The sequence below is a fragment of the Dromaius novaehollandiae genome, chromosome 23, assembly GCF_036370855.1.
Source record: "Dromaius novaehollandiae isolate bDroNov1 chromosome 23, bDroNov1.hap1, whole genome shotgun sequence".
In the NCBI taxonomy this organism is placed as follows: Eukaryota; Metazoa; Chordata; class Aves; order Casuariiformes; family Dromaiidae; genus Dromaius; species Dromaius novaehollandiae.
In genome coordinates, this window is record NC_088120.1 from 8,396,566 (window position 1) to 8,417,669 (window position 21,104).

Sequence of the window (21,104 nt, forward strand, 5' to 3'; positions counted from 1 at the left end):
AGATTTGACAATTACTGACAGGTTGATTCAGGGAAGGAGAAAGTCTGTACTTCCCCTTCAGTTCTGCTGCATGGGGCAAGTACTCTTCAAAGCAATCGCAGCAGTGTTAGCAGCAAGGCGCATTTTGTCCTACCTGAGGTTCTGTATGTCTCCACGCAGAGTAAACAAGAGCCACTGTAATGAGCAAGTTGGCATTAACTTTATTCTATCTTCTGTATAATCTTAAGTACATAAGAAAGGTTTTTCCACAAGCCTCAGGAGAAGACGAGTACAAGTCACAGGACAGTCTCAAAATAAAAAATTGCATATTTTTTTATAAGTTTTGTCCTAGAGAAAGAAAACATTGACACTTTACAGAGGAAATGCCTTTAAGATATGCTTATGCCACCCGAGGCGTTGGAAACATGAAGGTCAAAGCACGTGCAGCGCCCTGTATGGGTCAGTACAGTACTGTGTCTTAGATTCATTGCTCTGCTCCAGGGCCCTGGAACAGAGACTACAAGCCTCCAGGAAAGTAAAGAGCCAAGCAACAGGGGAAAGGGGAGGTTGAGAAGTTTCACTCTATGGTGACTGAACACCGATGAGGAAGAGAGTCATGAACCAACTTGATCCAACTCAGGTGTTTCCTATACTGCACTACTGACCCTGGAATGAAGGAGACCCTTCCTCTGCAGAAGGGGACAGGTTCAGGAGAACTGTCCTGGAAGACTGAACCTGAGTTCAGCTGCTCCAAGAAGGAAGCCCTGGGGCAAAGATTCCCTTTAGAGGGTGGAGGGCTCATGGAAAGAGGTGCTCAGCTCCAAGCTACCAGCCAGACTGCTGGGGGAGGGTTACTGCAGTCACTCCGCTGCAGTCTTACTGTGGCACCAGTTAATATAAAGCCTCCTGTCATGGCACAATCAGAAATACACTGAGCTAGTAGGAATGATGAAAGGGAAGTCAGTGTGGAATGCTACAGCCCAAGTCCTCAGCTTTTGGTCCAACAAAACGGTTCCCACATCCTGTAATGCCATTGATTAATACACAGAGCTGGAGTTAGCAGCTTCCAGGACACCCTTGAGACATCTGCCATAGCAACCAAGTATTCTGGACCCCAATAGACACCATTATTTGTTGACTCAAAAAAGGGGACAACATTCCTCTCTCACATTAACAGTTTGCTTAAAGGCAATACAAAAAAAACCCAAACAACACTCTGAAAGCCAACTGCCAATACTGTCTGTGAAGTTCACCCAAAATCTGACATGATCAATTGGTGCAGTTAGATCGGACAAGGGGAGAAAAAAAATACACCTTCCTGCTAATAGATGTGGACGATAACTGACCCGCCACCAACACCAAATCCCAGCCAGAGGTATTTCAGTGACGGCAGGTAGCTGTGTCTCTTGGGTAGAAGAGAAGCAGTTTGAGAGCAGAAAGGTACAGGAAATCTAAGAGAATCATCTGAAAGCAGATTTTGTCCCACAGCAGGGCCAGGGGAGGGCATGAGCCTTGGAGCTTTTCTGCTTAGCCAGCAATTTCTGTCACAGTGGTAACCAACTTCTGACCGTTCCACACTGTCTTGAACTGTTCTGGGACAGGGAATTCATTCTGGAGGATAAAAATAGAAATCTGTCATCAAAAATCTGTTTACAACTGAGACAAGTAACTATTCCCACTGCTTTAGGCACTTTTTTTTCTTTAGACACATGCTATGTCCCCTCCTGTACCCCAAACACTGCCTGTTCTGCCTTCTGGGGTCCTGTGGAAGAAGAAACTCACAGAACAGAGCAAGTATCTCACTGCAGAGAAAAACAAAATGATTTGCTGGTTTTAGCACCTAATCGTCATCCACAACCTCACAGTCTAGGATTAAAAGGTATGAGTCTAGAATTGTCACTCCAGACCTCACTGTAACTGTGACGCTGCCTGCTGGGCTCAAAATACGCCCTGCCATAACCTTTTCTCAAGGGCTTGTCTTTATAGCCCAGTCAGCAGCAGGATTCTCCTTCAGGAAGGAAGATCACTGGAGGGGGAGGACTGATTTTTTTTCTTGACTCTAAAGTTGGATTTTTCCCCAAGATCCCATTAGGAAAACAAATACCATCCCATCACCTAACACTTCTCAAACATCAAGATCAAACAGCAGACCCAGAAGGATCCTTCCCTGCATACATCCCTTCTCCTCCAAGACATACTGGAAGAGATATCACTTGGACTGAAGCACTGTGTAGTACTACAGATTCCTGCCTCTCACTGAATCCTGTCCTGCTTTACTCCACCTCTGGCAGGTGTCCACACTGATTTCAAAACCAACACTTACAAAGTCACCACCCTCCGTGGGAATAAGGACATTCATCTCTGATGACTTGGCACTGACGATTTCGCAGTCTAGGGAGTTCTTGCTCAGATAAACATGGCAACCGTCTGTCTTGTTGATGGAAATCGTTGGCACTTTACCCATTACCTAACAGATTGGTCAAAGCAGCAGTTAGAGGAGCATCATCTGGAATTGGACAACCACAACATTTGTCTTTTGCAGTTGCCTTCAAGGCAAGAGGTTTGTTTGGCGTTAACACCCCCCAAACACACTGAACTCATACTGCCACCTTTGGAAAAAATCCAATGTTATTTCTTGTTTTGGTCTCTTTAGAGCAAAACTAAAGTGAAAACCAGGCAAGTCGCCCATTATATATTAGATACCGATGCTGCAATCAGAGTAAGATTCTGCTGCTGGCCTCTTACTTGAGCAGTCAGATCCACTGCCCACCTCGCAGAGACTGATCTTTTATCTAGATCCCTAAAGCAGCTCAGTGAGGCAAATTTCAGCCCTCTAAGGGCTGAGCTGGGCAAACTGAAGAGCCTTAGGTCAGAAGATGTTTCATTAACTTTCTCCACAGATGGACATTCCTATTCTTGAAATCCAACTCGAAGAAGCAGGTGCTACAGATGCATCACTGTCCAGTGCAGTGCTCACACCCCAGATAGCCAGCAAGTTGCAGACACTCACCTGAACTTTAACGTCCCTGCTGTTTATGATCTCCACAATGCCCACCACATCATCAAACACCAGACCTAGCTTCTTACAGTTATCTGCAAGGAGGAGACAGAGTAGCTCACAAAAAGGTTTTGCAGATTCAGCCTTCTGCACACAGACCAGCACGCAGAAGCAGTTTTAAGCGCTGCTCCACTTACCGATGGTGATGGAGTTGATCTTGCCTTTGACTTGGAGTGTACTATTTGTGCACTTGAAAACATATGCTACTTGCTTCAACTCTGTGTCACTTATCACCAGGTTAGTGGCATTCTCCTGGTTTTCCTGAAAAGGCAGGGAAAAGGCCCTTTATTTTTGGAGGGAGGAGACCGGTTAATCTGTATGAACAGCTGGGCAGTGGACACCCTTTAAAAGCAAACTGCATGTTCCTTCAGGCTGATGCCTTTTACAAGAAAGGTGTTTAGGGGACCTTCCTTCCCTGCTGTAAAGTTCCCATCCCTCCAACATGCTCACGCTGATGTCAGGCACTCACCACTCTCCACTTTTTGCCCTCTAATTCTAGCAATGGAGGTTCCTTCTTTGGAGAGGTTTTTGTGGCAGGATTACCACTACATGCTGGTTTGGGAGCAGTGAAAGGTTTGGGTCCACTTCGCACAGGACCCCCCTGGTTCTTCAGTGCTGGATTCTTGTGGGTTTTCATGTCATCTGAAACATGTCTCAGGCCTGCAAAAGAAGCCAAACCTGAGCTCCAGCCCTCCTCATAATGCAGTTTCACAAACACCAGGCATCAGTGATTATAGTGATCAGTTTTTCAGAATACAACTCAGCTCTTGAGGCTGGGCCTAAGTTGAGCCCAAGCGTGAGTGACAGCTATTGAAAGAGGGAGCCAGAAACACTGTTTCAATATTAATGAAAATAAGATGTGCTGTAGAACCAGAAGGCCCCAGCTGTTCCATTCCGCAGCTGGAAAAAGCCTTGAACTAAGCACCTCACCTTTGCTTCACATGTTTCCTGATGTGCTAACCAGGTAGCACACGAAGGAGTAAGTTTTGTGCAGACATGAATAGGTGAAAAATTGCACCTTTTGTACTTGAGATGTGCATGCAACTGAAGACCTCCCTCTCCTCATCCCAGCTAGATACCAATCTCTTGCAACACCTGACAGATGAAGCTGAGAATGGTAAATCAGATGTGCTCCCTTTGTCCTTGTGAATCGCCTCAGGACTGCTTCTGGCTCCCAGCCTCACACTCCAGACCAGATGGTCTTTTGTTACTGCCAGTGTACGTTCTAAGCAGGTGTATTCACGGGCAGCAACAAAAGAGGAATCACAAAAGCCAGCCTCTCAGGATTCACAGCACAACAGTACGCACACACACATCCTCGCTCGCGGCTGCCCACCCTTCCACCTACCCGAGGTGATGTCTTCTCCCCGATTGATCTGGGCGAACAGCGCTGAGCGGGAGGCAGAGGTGTCTGTGCTGGAGCTCGCGGGGGCAGGAGCGGGTGGGGGAGGAGGGCCTGGGGGGGGTGGCGCAACCCCACCTGGGGCAGCGCATGGTACATTAGCCCCTTCTGTTGCTACCGGGCCCTGTAAAAGGCCAGCAAGAGGAAAGATGATTGCACAAGCTCCACATCTGCTGCAACAATCACGCAACACTCATTTTCTAAGAAGCTCCTGCAGCTGTAGCCAACACTTACTGTTTTGCTCCAAGTCAGCCCTGTGGTGTGATATTCTTTGATATAGGCCTGCAGCTCTGTCCAGATACTCAGATAAGCTTTCACCCAGTCCACTTGCTTTTTATCTCTGAGGATACAAGGAGATCATGAGGAGTGAAGAGGCACATTTGCCATCACAGTCTACAGGCTGTGAACAGATCCTTATGTTTCTCCACCTCTCAGCCTGCAGGCAAGACTCTGCTGGACAAGCACAGCAGCCTCACATCTCCAGCACTAAGTTCCAACTTCAACAGTCACCTTATACCTGCAGGTGGAAGGCCACAGGCCTGCTCGATACCCCAGGTTAATTGAGGGGTCTGGTAATTCTAACAAGACCCATTCCCGAGACCTTGCTGCCTTGGGAAGCAGTTCAGACTGCCACCAGATGGTGTTGAGACAGGTAAAGCCATACACTTGCTACCAAAGATTCAAGCTGTGAGATGAACACAAGTAATCTTGGCCATAAGAGTCAGGAAAAAAAACACCGAGCAAGGCTTTATGAATATTCTCCACCTTTAAAAAGAAGAATGGAGCTAAGATCGAGGCAGCTGTGGTTACATACTAGAGTAGCCCCTGCACACCCAGTCAGTCAGGTTCAATGATGTCTAAGAGAGAAGGTGAACTTACACATCCTTGTACTCCTTAAGGATCCGGTTGGTATAAAACATGGCAGCATCAGTCATTTCCTTCACATAAGGGCCAGGCTTTGGAGCCTAAAGAAGAAAGGACACATTGGCACAGAGCAGCTGAGGCACCAGAGCCAGACTTTTCCTGCCAGCCCAAGGAAACCACTTCCCACTGCAGTTCTTACCATGGCCACCCAGCCCAGGGCTGGGATGCTCTCGCTGACAGCTGATAAGTGATTGAACAGTTTGCTACCACGGTTCTTCTCCCTGAAATTCTGCACCACCTGGATTTGCTCCGAAATCGGTTTCAGAAGTGTTGAGAACTTATTCTGCGAGACAAGAAAGGTAGCAACAATTAAGAATATTAGCACTGCTTTAGAACAGCAGCATATCTTCATGGGTGGTTTTGCCTGAAATGATGGTCATCCTGAGAAAGATTCCAACTGGCACAAGTTACTTGTCAGCTCCCATCCATACTTGACCCTCCCCAAGAGCTGAGCGCAGTCCCACAGCCCAGCTTCTGCGGGGCTGAAGTCATAGTCCAGCCGGATCGGTACTGTGGGAGTACGCCAAGAACTGTGACTCATGTACAATCTAAGAGACACTGACAAAGCTTTTTAGTAATGAGGATAGAAATAGCATTTGCCTTTCCTGGATTCTTTAGTTCTAAGACAGTTTTTCAATTTTTTCCTCTCCTTTATAAATGCTTACAGAAAGGGAGTGCTATGTAGGATTTCACAGTTTGGGATCTACAGCCGGCATTACAATCTGAGTCCCAGCAAGTTCTCAACTCGTCCCATCAAAACTGAGATGATGTTTGGACTTCAGGATTCAAATTACTCCTCAAATCAATCCAAGCTTTTAATATTTGGACGATAAAAAAGTTGTTCCTGTGTGTTGTCAACTTGGAAACCTGAATGCAAGTACGTAGAAGTCTTCTGAGGTCAGAACAGCCAATTAGGAATTTCAAGAAATGCCTCTTGGGCAACTTTTCTTTCCTGTAAGATCAAAACGTCTCTCTCCTGGTGATGGCAGCAGTGAGGGACAAATTTAGGCAAAACTTGGTTTTCAAAACCTGCCTTTGCTTTTCTGTTTGCTGTCTCCGCCTCTGCTTAGATGAAAACATGGAGAGCTAGGATGACTATCCAGGCTACCCTTTAAGAAGCTTCAACCTAATGCCACTCTCAAGTAACAATATGGGGAAATCCCCCCCCACTCCCTGCTCCCCCCAACACACACAAGCAGTAACAGTTCATGCATTCGGCATTTTAAACTGGCTACTCCAGAACTGACCAGACTCCTGCTAGGCAGCCTGCAAAGACCTACACTGGATTAAGGTTGCTGTCTGTCCATAATCCTTTATTTAAATAATGTGTCAGTGGAATTTAGAAGCAGATTCTCAGGCTGGCGGCTATGCAGAGCAGCATCCTAGCAAGCCTGGTTAAAGATAAACAATCTTTCAGTGCTGAGTATGGGGAAAGAGATGCAGACATATTTTGCAGCGAAAAGGAAAGTAGCACAGAAATCCAGCTACCACAGCATAACAGTAGAAGCCACAACTGAGTCAGAATAACTGCAAAGAAAAGGAGAGTGGGATCCTGTTGCTCAGGAAAATCACTTCTCAGCAGGGAAACACCAATGCACTCAGGATCAGAGTCTCGGTAACTCACATCCTGCTGAGAAGTGGGAGGCTAAGGTAAAGTGTTAAATTACTCGCTAAGGACAAATCTATCCTAAAAGCCTAGCTATTATTCGGACACCATTCAAAGGAGACAAACATCTATTCTGTTGCAGAAGGAATCTGTTTAATGCTTGAAGATGTATTAGCATCACATAATGAAAAGCATACTCTACACAGATCGCACTGTGGCTCCTGTCTCAGAGAGGTTCCTGTCTGTAGCTTGCATCTTAGGGTACAGTGATTGTGCAGCATTGGTGCCAGGTGAAACTTGAGACATACAAACTGTGAGATGATGTGCACAAGCTGCTTTGACAGTTACAGAAAACTTGCTGCTCTAAATACCGGAAAATTAATGGTTCTGCAGCTCTAGAAATCAACTTCTGGAATTCTGCACAGGATTTGGAGGGGCATCCAGCACAGGTCACACTTTCAGCAAGTGCCACCTCATGGATGGAAGCGTCTCTAGTCCTAGTTTGGTTCCTCCTTTGAAGCAACTATAATGGTCCAGACTCCCCTACATTTGCAGTTATCCCCCACTCTGAAGTAACAGCTTACAAGGTTTCCGATGACTGATTTTCCAGGCTTACCTCTGTTGGCTGCTGATGTTGGGACGCTAGCACCAAAAGAGACCTCTCACTCATCAAGCCTGCATGAACCATCTCAGCCTGAGCATAAAGAGAAATGTGAGAGAGCTTCCCTTGCTTCATCATAGGTAGGCAGTGCAATTACGTTAAGAGAGTCATTTAAACTCCCACTACCCCCAGTTCCCAGTCTGTAAGAAAGCAGTTATACTGATCCCAAATGCTGGGAAACATACCATCATATATCAGCTACCTAGCTGTCCAAATGACATGGTGCTAGTCTAGGCAAGATCAACCTTCTGACCTCTGACTTGGTTGTGGCTGTAAAGGCGGGCAAGCCCACATGTGTAATCTGTTTCTCACTCCGATAGCAGTGCATATTCTTGGAGACAGCTATCCTGTAAACAAGAACTTAACAGCTTCGTGACTGGATAGTTTACATGCCTCCTAAAGGTATGTGCCAAAGTCCATAAAGAGAGCTAGGCACCTAAGCGCCATAGACTTCAAAGGAGGCTAAATGCATAGCCTATGTAGGTGGCAATCTACTAGAGGTTATCTGGGCATCTGCATGTCTTGAATCCTAAGGGATTATTAACATCCTAGAAAAAAAGTGCTAAAGGAATACAAACACTGATAGCACACTTGGCCTTTAACTCTCCTGAAGGATAAACAGTATCTATTTAGAGCAGAGGGAGAAGAAAGTGAATCCTTACATGCTTCTGCACATCCCCGCCAACTTCTTTGCTGATCTTGATGTATTCAGCTACAGGGCCAGCTAGAAGAGCGTCAAAAGCCTGCACATACTGCGCCACTCCTGCAGAGAAGGAACGACAGCACGGGTGTTACTGCCGGTGGGATCCTGAGCTGGAAGTCCGTGCACTGTGCTCCTGGGCTACGCTGCCCACCCGCCTCACACTGAACATTCTCCCAGGGTCACATCAACTGCCTGCACAAGGCTCCTCCCGAAGCACGCAGCTGAACGCAGGCAAGGGACGTGCCGCAGCCACAGGAAGTTCCTATCTGAGCAGGATGGTAACCACATGCCTCCTTGCATTTGCACAGTATCTGCTGTGAAACTCACTTCCCCTCTGCATACAGCCAGTTCATGTAACAGGTCTTCGCATGTACTGCACAAGCAACGGCTGCTCTGCAACAGGTACTGCTGTTGTCTGACACTGCTGTACTGCCCGGCTGACGCTTCGGCACAAGGACTGCTGCGGTTGACCCCACTGGTGAAGCCTGTTGCAGCTGAGGCCTTACCTTTGGAAGAGCCATCTCCACACATGCCAGGTCCTTGGCACACCACCTCCAGGCGCTCCACAGCCTTCTCCAACCGTTCAACCAGTCTTTCCATATCTACCACTGTTCACAACCTGCACAGACAGACTACTGTTATTCGTGTCCTCTGACAGTATGAAAACCATATGCCAAATATTCAGGAGGGTTTATCAGCTGTCTGGTACGAGCTCTACCAGTTCCAGAAGAATTTCTGCCTTGTTCTGCACCCTGCACCCCAGCGATGGATGGCAAGGTAGCCTTACGTTAGCCTACGTTAGCAGGGGCATTTTGATTATGCAATAGCCATGCACAGGGCCACCTTCTAGGGCCAGTCAATCCATAATGGCCATGTGGTTTCAGTTCCGCTGTAGGTACTTATTACACTTATTAGGATATTAACACAGTTCATCTTTTAATCTTGTATTGACACCACTCAATAAAGCAAAAGTCTGCACAGAATCTCACTGCAATTAGTTACTGGCCAAAGTCCCAGTTGACAGCAAGTCAAACATAACTGCTTCGCTAGGAGAAGTTCACTCCGCTTCTTGTTAGAACTGGTGGTTTCAATTCTTCAAATACATCCACAGGGACCTCCTGGAGTCTGAATACCACCTAGGGACATTTAGGACCCCAGCATCGCCACAGTCCAGAGCATCTTTGTGCAAAATGAGCCACCCAGGCACGTGCCAAGAGGCAGCTGCGGAAGTGAAGAATGCATAGCTGCTTCTGCAACAATATGCCCCTGTTCATACCCTCCTCCTACAGAGTTTCGTATCTAGACTGCAGAATCTACCCTGCAAGCAAGTATCACACAGGAAAGCGATTTAGGCACATAAGTCATTTTAAGCTTCTCATCTGGAAAAGTCTTAAGTGTAATATAAACTTTCCATTAATTACTGATTTGCAGAGACTCAGCGCTAAGGAGCAAGACAAGTCACTCCCTAAGCACACTGATGCACAGGGAATGTAGGGAGGGAGCAGCAGTCCACCAATCGCGTTATCTTATCTTATCTTCAGTCGTTGAGACATTTTATAACATGAATCACGATTACAGCCTGAACACAGCTTCCCTCTTATTGCAAGAGTCTGCAAGAGCTCAAAACCTTGCCTGAAGGAGAATGTTCTTCCCAGCACATTCCCCAGCACATCCAAAGGATTTATCCAGCTGTGAACATGAACTGAGACTAGATCTCCCCTCAGAAACTAAACCTTGAATTCTAACTACTGTTTTCCTTTGCTTGCAAGCCTTCTCAGCCCTACTCTAAAGTCCACTTTTTTGCCCAACTTCCAGAAGATGTGGGGCAGATCCAGCATTAGTCATGAGCACCACTGATGTCACAAGACAAACAATGTCATTTTCCACCCCTCTTCTGCCTGCCTGCATCAGGAGAAGCAACGCTGTGGTAGAGGGGGGGAAGGCCACCCCCCTTCCAAAAGGAAGAGAGCGGTTTCCTCCTCTGTGCAACAGCGAACCAGAGGATATATTTTGCATAGAACCAGACAGCAGTTACTGGATGGATTCCAGAGGCAAAAAGTTTAGAGAGGCTGAAACTTGTGGGCGGTCATCCATATAATCAACAGTAATGAATACCTCTTTTTTTATTCTGTACAATGTAGAAATCCTGACCGCAGGACCAAAGTGCTCTGCTGCAATTAAAGACGACATATCCAGAATGGGGCTCACGTCTGCAAGTAGGCGTGCAGCCAAGAGCAGGGCTCTGCCTCCCCCTCTCCCAGCGCTCTAAAGGAACGCTTTTTTTAGAGAGCCACCTGCTAAGGATGCTTCCCGGCGCTTTGAGAGAGCAGCAAGCCGCAGGCACAGGGGTTCGGTGGAGGGGGTTCAGAAAGGACACCAGCTTTACCGAGCGCCGGGCGGACAAAGCTGCCATTCTGCACCACTGATCCTCCCCACATTCCATACGAGGCTCTAATCTGATCAGCCCCATTACCGAGCCGCAAGCTGCACTGCAAATCAGGATTACAAACCAAAAAGTCCAGATGGAAAGCGGCTTCCTACCCGGAGGAATAAAACATGCTGTTGTGGGCCTGTACTGTGAGGAACATATAGCATTAGTCCTAGATATGCTGTTGGATTTAATGTCCTTTAAAAAACCTGCTCCTTGAAATTCATTCTCCTTGGCACTTGACGGATCATTCTTGGGCCTTAAGTGAGTTTTCCTTTGGAAATCTAGTACTGTCTGACAGATGGTGAAGTCATTTTAATTTCTGTCTGATGGACAGCATAAGGACAACTGGCAAGAAAAGTCATTTGGTAAAGTGGCAGCAAAATCAGAGTTAAATACAGGCAACACAAAGTTGTACAGCAGGCAGCTATAACCTCAGTCACGCCTGGCTCACCCTTACTATGCTTCCTGGTCTGCAGATGCAGTTCTTTCTGCTATCCACAAACCCAGTCTGCATGAAATATAAAGATTTAGTTGTACAGGCAAGAATCTACCCAGCATCAACAGCAAGAGTCTGCAATCCAGAGAGACTAATGTATAGTGGAAAAGAAAGAAGGAAAAAAAAAATCGCAAAATAGACCTGCTTGGGCTATATCTAAATAGTGTTTTGTCTGTTGAACGCTTAGAATGCAGAATTGGTCAGTAACTGCACTTCAGAGATCTTAGTAAAGTGTATATATAGTGGGATCTTATTTGCCTTCTTTCAACAGGAAAAGGAGACATATGGGTCACTCAAGAGTCATTTTTGTCCAGTGCATTGTTTTGTACTCAAGATAAGTGGAGAAAGGTTTTCAAGCTATGTCATGCAGCAGGGGTTAGAGTTCTCCAGTTCATCCAGTTTAGAAGAAGCTCTCCCTTTTGGGACTGTAATGCAAGATTTAAATCTAGGTCTTGTTTAAATTCAATTGAACTTTGATTACCAATGGAGCAGAAGTTATGAACTCGCAGCAAACGTTCGCACATTTCACTCTAGGCAAGAAAGCCTATTCATTTTCGTAGCACATTTAGTTGATCTTTTAACTAACCTTTATTTCTGTCAAGCCTTGGGAACATGGTTTTCAACACAGTGGTACATAAAACAGGCTCTCACTTACAACTAGTCTGCCTTACATACTGACCAGAGCAATACAGGGAAAGGATTTCATTTGTAAAAATACTTGTTAATCCAAAGCCAATCAGGTACAACACGGCAAGAGGAGCTTCCTGTTTAGAGAACATCAAGGAGCTGGCATGTTCCTCAGCAGCCAGCCAAAGGCTGCTCCTGCGAGGAGTGAACAAGTCCCTCCGAAAACCGCACAAAATTCACCAGGTTGTCCAAGACAGTACCCGAACCTGCCTCCTCATTTAGAGATTTTACAAGAAACGAATGCTAACGTTAGAGCCAACGCAGCGCAGGCCTACGCCTCTGTTCGGATTCGGGTTTTGTGAAGCCTGACACACTGCTGTCAACAACATGAAACTTGCATCAGCTACTTCCTGTTTCTACAGTCAAGAAGAGTAAAGATGGGATGACTAAATTAAGAACATACCATAGTTTATTTCTGAACTGACAGTGCGGTATCCCAGGGGATCAGCTGTGAGATGATTCCCAGCACTTATATGTTCCAAAAGCCCAAAGATTTTTTTTTTTTTAAACAGTTCAGCTGACTGAGGAACTATTTGAAGCAAGACAGGACACAAATGACTGATTTTAGAGTGAGTTGTCAGGGCTAGAAGTGAATACAAGACAGCTATTGGTAGTCTCAACAGCTGCCAAGACAGAAATCTCTGCTGTTTATAGTACAACAATACTTGCTGACATTGGTCCAGAACCCATGGTGCCTACGTCTGGTATTTCAGCTCTACTTCATTTAGAAAACTAGGACTGCTTAAAAAAAAATCCATCTGGGCCCTATTTAAGCTTTCCCAAATAACAAAGCCTATTGAAGTCATTAAAAAAATGTTATCTGGCATCTTTACTCAGACATTAAGAGATGTTAAAAGTATCATTTCACCTCACTAGAGCAAACACGAGGGCTGCTTGTTCATCACAATTACATGAAATAGGAGATTTGCATTTGCCAGACTTACTCTCCTCTTTCATTCCCATTCCCCAGTCAGGATGATGAGTCCACCAAGGAAGTAAATGAGGATCTCAAATCTAAGCTGAATTGGATGCAATACAAGCTCTCTGTCAGGAATCCAGAGCTCCGACCCTTGTCAGCATCTCTCCTGAGCTGTGCCTGCTCAAGCAGAAACTGCTTGGCTGAAGTTTGCTACATAAATAATAGGGGGTATTTTTGGCTTTCAGAAAGCTCAGCAATATTCCAGAGACACAAGGATTACCTTAGGACACGTTTTATTTTTTGTATGTGGTTCTGCAGGAAGAGAAACGGGATACAGCAGCTTCTCAAGGCTACTGCTTCAGGATTTTCCAGTGATGTGCATCCACAGCCCAGATACCAATGATTTCCAGAACCTGACGTGCAAAATCCTGTGACCTGATGCATGAAACATCTTCGTTTTTTCATTTCACTGCCACGCGAAACGAAGGTAACCAATACGCCCCATGACCCTGTTCCGCTGGCTATCAAAATGTGAAAGCTAAAGAGAGACATCAGCAACAGACTAAAGAAAAAAAAAACCAACAAAACCAAAGCACAGTGACGTGTAAAGGGTACCTGGCGTTCCGATGGTCCCTACTACAGCAATACGCTCGCCTGAGGCTGCAGACGAATCGCTGCTGCAGGTGAAGGCTGGACGCACGACTCGAGCGCACCTCCCTCCCCCGGCTGGGTCACGGCGGACTGCCGGCCCCGCTCAGCTGCAGCCCGGTTCGCTCGTCTATCCCACAGCCGCAGGGCTGAACCGGGGCGCGGAGGCCACCGGGAGATGCGCGGGTCCGGGCAGCCGCCCGCCGAGGATCCCCGCCGCGGGGGGCGAAGCCGGCGCGGCGGCAGGTGGAGCTCGGCTGCTCCGTCTCGGCCCTGCAGGGCCACGAAGCGGGCGCCGCCGGGCACGGGGGCCCCGTCAAAACCTCGCCTGCCGCCGCCGGGGAGCACCGAGCCGCCGCCCCGCCCCGGGAGGCGCTTCACCGGCCGGCGGCTTCTCGCTGCCACGGGCAGGCCCGAGCCGCCCCCGCCCGCCGCAGGTAACGGAAACCGCCCCGAGCCGCCCGCGGCCAGCGATGCCGCTTACCGACGCTTGCCGCCGAGTGACCCGCAACCGCCCGCTTTAACGCGGTTACCGGCGCGGCGGCCGGGCCCCCCCCGCCCGCGGCAGAGCCGGACGGAGCCTCCCCGGCCCCGCCCGGCCGCGGCCCCTCACCGGCCCCGGCACCGCCCTGCCGTGGCGGCGCCTCCCGCCGCCCCCGGCACCGCGGCAGGGCCCGGCCCCCAGCACGGCCCCGAGGACGGAGCGGGGCCACCGCCGCCCCCGCGCTCACCTCCGCGCCGCGCTCCCGCTCCCGCTCCGCTTCCGCCCGGAGCCGCCCAGCAAGCCCCGCGCCCGCCGCTTCCGGCCCCCGCCCCGCGCGCCGGAAGTGCGCCAGGAGCGGCGCGGGCCGGGGGGCGCCTCGGGATTGGCGGAGGGACGGGGCCTCCCTTGGGGGCGGGGCCGGGGGCGGGGCCGAGGAGGGGGCGGGGGTCGGGACCCCCGGGGCGGGGCCTGGGACCCCCAGAGGGGAGGGGCCGGGAGTCCTCGGGGGCCCGGGGTGCCCGGAGAGGGGCTGGGGGTCGGTTTAGGGGGCCGGGACCCCCGGGCGTGGGGCTGGGCTGGAGGCTGGGGCTCCAGAGAAGGGGCTGGGGGCCGCGTCGTGGGACCCCCAGCGTGGGAGTGGGGGAGACAGCAGCCCCCTCAGAGCTGGTGCTGCTGCAGCGGGGAGGAGGGCTCCCCTGGGAAGGTGCTTCCAGAGCGGAATCGGGTTCGGAGCGCGGATACCCCTCGAAGGAGGTGGAAGGCATGACACCTTCCCTGCAGCGCTGGTGTCACATGCATGGTGGGGAACCGAGGTCGAGGCCCCCCCGAGCTAGGTCTGACGGATGGGGGGTGGGAGAAGGGCCCTCCTGAGGACTGTTTGCGATTCAAACAGCTACACCCTTTCCTCAGGATAAATCCTTGGGGGCTGGAGCAGATCTGGAGACGCCGTAAGTGTCCAGGGCGGCACTGCTGGCATCCTGCTCGCCAGCAGCACTTGGCCGGGGCACAAGCCATTTCCGCTCCAGCTGAAGCTAAAAGAGCAGAAAGTTCCCTCACCGAGGAGCCTGGGTAAGCAGGAGCTGCAAGGTGAGGCGGCCTAAATAGGAGCTGAACCGGGGCTGACGGTGGGAAATGCTTTTTGCATGAGGAGGCACAACTCTGCTTCCCTGGGGAGGGACAGGCCAGGAGCCTGGAGATCTTCCGTCCTGGTGCCGCTGATGTTCTGCGCCAGGGAGCTTTTTATTGCTGGTCTATACATGGCAAAGGAAAAGCTTTTTATTTTTTGCTTGTGCTGGCTTATCTGAAACATCAGCACTTCTCAGAAGGAGCCTCCTAGAAGACTCTTTTACTCTGCTGGGTATGAAGCACTTTGGGGCCTTGTTGTGCTCACAGACCTTTGATCTGAGGGTCTCGAAGCACTTGGCAGAGGGTGGGTAAATATTGTTATCCTGGCTTTGTTGCTGGAGAGACCAAGAGTGGAGAGGTCAAGGGAAAAATTACTCGGCATCAGGAAGAGGTCCCTGGAGTCACCACTGGGCTGTTCCCACACAAGGCTCCACTGTCTGCTTTTACCATTATAGCAGGACTTGCTGTTAAAAGGTGTTTGCTGCTGCGGTTAAAGAGGGGGCAAGTGTCATGCCTGTCTGCTGCAAGGGCTGGGGCTTTCCTCTGCATTTTCAGATCCACGAGGCAAGTGGCCCCAGAAGCAGGAGGTAAAGCTGCCCTCTGAGCTCAGGGTTTGTGCAGGGAAAAACAGACTGAGCATCTCTCCCCGAGAAGGCTGGGGCACGATTACAGCATGGGAAGGAGGAGAAAACCCAGTGAGATCTGCTGACTTTACCACTGCTTCCTGTCCTCTTCTCTGCTACCATAGATGGTAACGTCTGCTGCAACAGCCGCTCAGCAAAGTGGGAACTGGGGACGAGTCACCGTGGTGTTGCCTCAGAGCTCCTGAGTTGAGCGGGAGATCTGGGATCTGTCTGGGGTCCCTGACAGGGGGAGGCAGGGGCGGGGGTTGAGCTGCTGGGAATTGCCAGAGGGCTTGGAAGCAGGCGAGCGTGGCTCTACTGACATCTAGTGAGGTTGTCTCCACTAGCTTTGTTCCCTGCATGCTGGGGAGGCATTAAAAACCCTCAGGCTTTGCTTTTCTGGGCTCTGAGGATGAGCGGCAAGTTGAGGAGTCCTGCGTCTTGTCGGTGAAGACTGCAGCTCTCGTAACCCCCTTCCTCTCTGCACACCCCCTTGGCTCCTGGCCAGCCACCTTGGCAGATCCCATGGAGCTGAGTGGCCTCTGGGATCTGAGCTGTTGCCCTCATATTTTCTTGCCTAGTTAGGCTGAAGCTGATAGTGGAGGCAAGAGCAGTTCCTCTGCAGTCACCTGTGGGGTCTGCCTGACATAATCGGAGATGCTGTGCCTGGTGGCCCCCTTGCTGTCCCAGCTGCTCTGTGTAAGGGGGCTGCTGCTCATGACTGGTGCATTTTCTGTTTTTCTTGCTCCGTTTTCCACTGTGACAATGTCTGTCTGCCTCTTGCAGCTGTCTCCGTTTCTGGCTACATCATGATCAGACTCTTTTGGAGCTATCAGTTAACATGGTATGAAACAGAAGATACAGCTACCTCTTTTCTGCACAGTCCTACGTGCAACATCCTACGGATAGGTCTGGTCCCAACCTGCTTCAGGAGAACATGTTCACGCTGGGTGGGAACTCAGAGGGAGGTATGGGCTGGTCATGTCAGGCCAGACCTGGCCGGTCGCAGCAATAAAACACAAGCCATGTTCAACCTAGGAGGCAGCTGCTTTGCTGATACGTAGGCAGGCAGTAATCCTGGTGGGTAGCGCAGAGAGCAGCTATCCTCCCAGGCTGCCTTCGTGAGGAAGAACTGAAACTGGGGAGAGGAACTAGGAATAACCAAAGAAGTGGGGAGAGGGAGAAAGCTGCTCAGTGGTTGAACGCTGGGGCTATTGCAAGGTAATCCCGACCTCTAGCTTGTTTGCTTCTGGGGTGGGTCTGTTCAGCTGAACATTGTTCCTGGAGGAACGAAGATCAAGATCCTGGTAAGACTGAGTCACCGAAGCACTGCCTGTACGAGACCTGCTGTAAACCAGGTCAGCACTCGGTAGAGGATCTGAGTGCCTGTAAACCAGTATGCAGCTGTCCCAGTGCCCTGTTTCCAGCTTCCCCACACGCCAGGCAGTTGGTGCCTTGTCTCCCTCTCCTCCGAGGGCTGTGGGGACATTTGCTCCTAACCGCAGGTGCCTGTCACCCTGTCCAGCGGGACGGAGGCCTGGTTGTTTCCATCCGAGCCCTGCTCCTCTGCAGTGATTGCCAGCAGTGAGCTCTGTCCCCGAGGAAGATCTAGTCCCAGGGTAGATTTTATAGAAGTGCTTCCGTTTAGCCATGAGGTGCATTGCGTTTGTGGCCCTTAGGTGGCCCCCTCATGCCAGCTGTGAAGGAGAGCGCTCGTTCCCTCTGTGTCGCGGTGCAATGGGGACGCGTGTCTGTGCCCCGACCCAGGTCCTCGTGGTGCTCTGCAGCCTCCGAATCCTCTGCAGAGGCAAGCAGTCCTGGCAGGGGCAAAGACAGTCCAGTGCCTTAACCACGCTCCCTGAGCTGCCTTTCATTAAACCAAAGTCTGAGCCTTGACCTGCCCTCAGCAATTCATCTTCCAACAAAGCAATTTATAGCTTCATTCCTGGGCAAAGTTTTTTACTTTTCTTTTTGTAGCAGAGTATCTCATCTCGGTGCTACATTAATTTCTGGCCATGTACGGAAGTGCCGTGGCCACATACATCATCGGAAGCGGTGGTTTTGTAAAACATTAACTAAAGCCCACCAAAGCAGGCCAGTAGCCTTCAGTCCCTGTTTGCAGATGAGGTGAGTGACCTCAGCTGGGTGACACAGCCAAGGTGACCCCGGGGCTGGCTGAATCCAGGAATATATCTGTTGGGTGGTCCCTTGGTTGGAACAGCTGGCTGCAGTTTAACTCTGCCTTCCCTGGCTGGGGGCAAAACGCAGCCCACAGGCAGATCGGCGCCGGGGAGGTGGGTCTGCTCGCCCCGACCCACCGGCAGTGCCCGAGTGCCACCCTGCTCCTGCAGTCCCGCTTCTGCCCCCGGCTTTTCCTGGCTGAGCTGGAGCTGCTCCCTGACCTGCGCCCGGAGAGTGTACCAGCACGGCGGAGCGGCTGCGCTCTTGGATGAGCACCCCTTTCCGCGGGAGCCTGTGCTTGGTTCAGCTTGACGCGACCGTGAAACCAGACCCCGGTGGTTTCTGCCTGCTTCCTCGGGCAGCTCGGGGCTCGCAGGCTCTTCCAGCCTGGGGGATTCTTTTCACGGGGGCTGAGGGAAAACCGTCCCCCACTAGCAGCTACTCGAAAGTTTCATAAATATCTCACTGTGAGATAAGCCCGTAGCTCTGTGCCCCTTTCCTGTGGATAAGGAGGACGGTTAGTCCTGCCCTCTGCAAGGAGAGACTTTTCACACTTCCGCTTATCCATCTCTGGGTAAACTGCGGTGGTGTCACCTCAGAAACCATCTTCACAGATCTCTGATCAAGTCTGGTGCCCTTGCCCCAATCCCTCCAGTCTCTCTTGAAACATGGCCTCAGGAGAGACGCTGACTCTGGCCATCTCATCCAGGAGGGTGTCCGTGTGTTTGGCATTGCCACCCCTGAGCACGAGGGGCAGCTCTGTTTGGTGGCCCTGCAGTCAGCCCTCCCGAGGGGCAGGATCTCTCTCCCCCCCCAGGTGCCTGGGCCGACCCGGGGTATCTGCAAGCAGGAGCTCCTGCTGGAAAGGACCCCCGACGGCTCGAGTCCCCGAAGCTCCCCTGGGCAAACGCACAGGGAGCAGCAGCCAGCCCTGCTGTCCATGCCGTGGCAGTCGAAAGGGTTGTTCCCTTGTGAAAAAAAGGGAGAAGACAACCTAGATCCCTGAGCAAAACAGAAACCCTCTGCTCCCTTCCGGCATGGGCAGCAATGCCCTCCGGTTCAGGGCAGGCTCCCTCGGCCCCTCTCAGCCAGCCCACGAGCCAGGTGGGAAGCCCACTGCCCCAGCTGGCCTGGGAGCCCGTTAAAGCCTCTCAGCTGGGAATTTGGCTGGTTCCCTGCACCCACATATGGCCTGGGTGCAGCACAGCCCCAGCCCATATGCCATTAGAGGCATTGGCTCAGCAGGTGCTGAGCACACAGCTGACACCAGCATTTTCCATATTCTGACTTTGATTTCCCAGGGCCAGCTCTGTCCGTCAGCTCCGACACGTGGTTCACCCGCCTGGCATGGAGGACGGAGCAGCGACGTAACTCCGGCTCTGGAGGGAGGCACTTCCCGGACATTCAACTACATTCGTTTCGTTTTGAAGGTTAGTGGAGATGAAGCTGCAGCACAACGGCTGCTCGAGGCCAGCCGCCAGCACGGCAGCATCGCCCCATGCAGCGCAGGTCGGGCAAGTTTCCTGTGCCAGGGAGCCTCCGCTCATGCCCCAGGCACCATTTCCCTCCGTGCTTGGTGTGAAAGCCCTCTAATCACAACTGCAAGACACAGCCTTTGCTTAGAGGCTGGAGTTTTGCCCAGGGCTCAGTGGTGTTAAATCCTACAGTCATTTTTCCCCCTATCCTATTTTCTTAAAAGCCTCAGGTAGAGGTGTGTTCAGCTAGGAATTTCTGGGCCCCGTTTCAAGCTCAGGGTGCTTTTAGCCTCTTGAGCTTAGTGCAAAAAGCCTTAACGCAGGCTCTGCATGAGCCCCGTAGAGCCCGAAAACAGGAGGCAAAGAATAAAATGAGAACCTGACTGCTGTTGAAACTCCTTGCAAAAGAAAAGGCAGCAGTGATTTTTCATAAAACCTCTGAGCCAGCCGGACTGTGGGCATGAGCAGGGTGACTGCTCACAAACCTGGCCAGGAACGAGATCAGGGTTAGTACATTTGCCACAGTCTTGAGCTCTGTGCACAGCTGGAGCTGAAGCACTGCCCTCCTCCTCCTCCTCTTGCTGGGGGAGCACTTGTCTGTCCTACCTGCCCTGCTGCCAGTCCCCAATTCTGCCTGTCCATGTTGGGGCTGATCCTGGCCCTGGGAGAGCAGGTAGCACCAGGGCCACAGCTAACGCTGCCTCTTGCCCCAAAGCTGGCTCCCGGCCTCCCTGCGCCCATGCCACCCCGGTGCTGTGGAAACCGTCCCCCTTCTCCTCCTCAGCTCTTTTGCTCCTTCCCGCTCCCCAGATACTGTGGCCAGGCAGGGCCTGCATAAGCAGTCCCAGCTAAGGCTTAATCCCTCTTCTTATTTTTAAAACCCCTGCTTCTTTCCAGTCCTTTGTTTTTTTTCCACATTTGGGTGCATGAGCTGTTACCCCTCAAGTTGTTGTCTTCCCATGCAAAGGGGCTGCTTTTGCCTCAAGCACCAACTGCCCTAATTTCTTGTTGGTGTCAGAAATGTGCAGGAAGCTTAACAAGAGGAAATGGCCCAGAGGGTGGCTGTGGGGACAGAGCAGCAGAGAGCAGAGCCATCGCGCTCCCCTCGCTCTGCGGGCATTTGCCCCAAACTGCCCTCAGGGCTGCTCCATCTCTGCATCGTGTCCGTGCCCCAGCCAGCATTTCCCCAGCATTTCCCCACTTGCTGCTGCAGGATTGCATTGCTCTTGCAGAGCAGGGAGGGCAAAGCTCTCACCACTTCTGCTTTAGAGAGGAGAATGAGAGAGCAAGGTATAAATATCCGCAGCTTTGATGAGAGCCATTGCAAAGATCAGTGCTTGCACAGCAATCCGCCAAGGGAGAAAGTGTTGAGTGTCACAGGCAGCCTGCATTCCCTTTCTCTGCTCCCCCGCTGCCTCTCCTGTTTCCAGTCCCAGGCTCACAATCTCCACCACCAGCACTTTCATTTCATTCCTGCCTCCACCCCCTCTTCCCTCTTGAAAAGGGGAAAATAATAGACCCTTTGTTGGGTTGCTGCGGCGCAGGCACTGAGCAAGGAGCCGCAGAGGGCGAGGGGCTGCTGGCCACGGCCGCCTGCCTGGATTACGGCATTCCAGCGCCTTCGGCTTGTGGGAAGTCAGGCCCACGGGGCATGGAAGGACCTGGCTCTGGCTCGCTGACATCCATGAAAAAGCAGCCAAAC

At 51.1% G+C, this 21,104-nt stretch overlaps 1 protein-coding gene and 1 long non-coding RNA gene across 4 annotated transcripts; one reads left to right on the top strand and one right to left on the bottom strand.

The window, feature by feature from the left end:
- Positions 1-177: 177 nt before the first annotated feature.
- Positions 178-14,390, bottom strand: CAP1 (cyclase associated actin cytoskeleton regulatory protein 1). 2 transcript variants are annotated; one of them, XM_064525091.1, is made up of 13 exons: positions 14,246-14,390; positions 8,840-8,952; positions 8,293-8,393; positions 7,586-7,663; positions 5,503-5,646; positions 5,319-5,404; positions 4,674-4,779; positions 4,386-4,563; positions 3,507-3,697; positions 3,175-3,298; positions 2,990-3,072; positions 2,303-2,446; positions 178-1,590 (listed from the first exon to the last, which is right to left on the bottom strand). In XM_064525091.1, exons 2-13 carry the CDS (start codon positions 8,931-8,933, stop codon positions 1,507-1,509), a joined length of 1,413 nt encoding a protein of 470 aa, XP_064381161.1. In that variant the 5' UTR covers positions 8,934-8,952; positions 14,246-14,390; the 3' UTR covers positions 178-1,506. The 2 variants fall into 2 exon arrangements, with proteins under 2 accessions (XP_064381161.1, XP_064381162.1); XM_064525092.1 differs by lacking the exon at positions 14,246-14,390 and adding an exon at positions 13,999-14,116.
- Positions 14,391-14,470: 80 nt separating this feature from the next.
- Positions 14,471-16,603, top strand: LOC112982114 (uncharacterized). Of its 2 annotated transcripts, XR_010392683.1 has the most exons (4): positions 14,471-14,831; positions 14,908-15,066; positions 15,679-15,874; positions 16,533-16,603. It is a non-coding gene; the product is annotated as an uncharacterized LOC112982114 (long non-coding RNA). The 2 variants fall into 2 exon arrangements; XR_003258906.2 differs by having other exon boundaries at positions 14,471-15,066.
- Positions 16,604-21,104: the final 4,501 nt, after the last annotated feature.

Coding starts and splice junctions, on each gene's coding strand:
- CAP1 (XM_064525091.1), bottom strand. CDS start 8,933: ATGGAAAGACTGGTTGAACGGTTGGAGAAGGCTGTGGAGCGCCTGGAG. Junction 4,780..5,318: donor CTTAAGGAGTACAAGGATGT/GTAAGTTCACCT, acceptor TTGTATCCTCAG/AGATAAAAAGCAAGTGGACT. Junction 3,698..4,385: donor GGGAGAAGACATCACCTCGG/GTAGGTGGAAGG, acceptor CTTCTTTTGCAG/GCCTGAGACATGTTTCAGAT.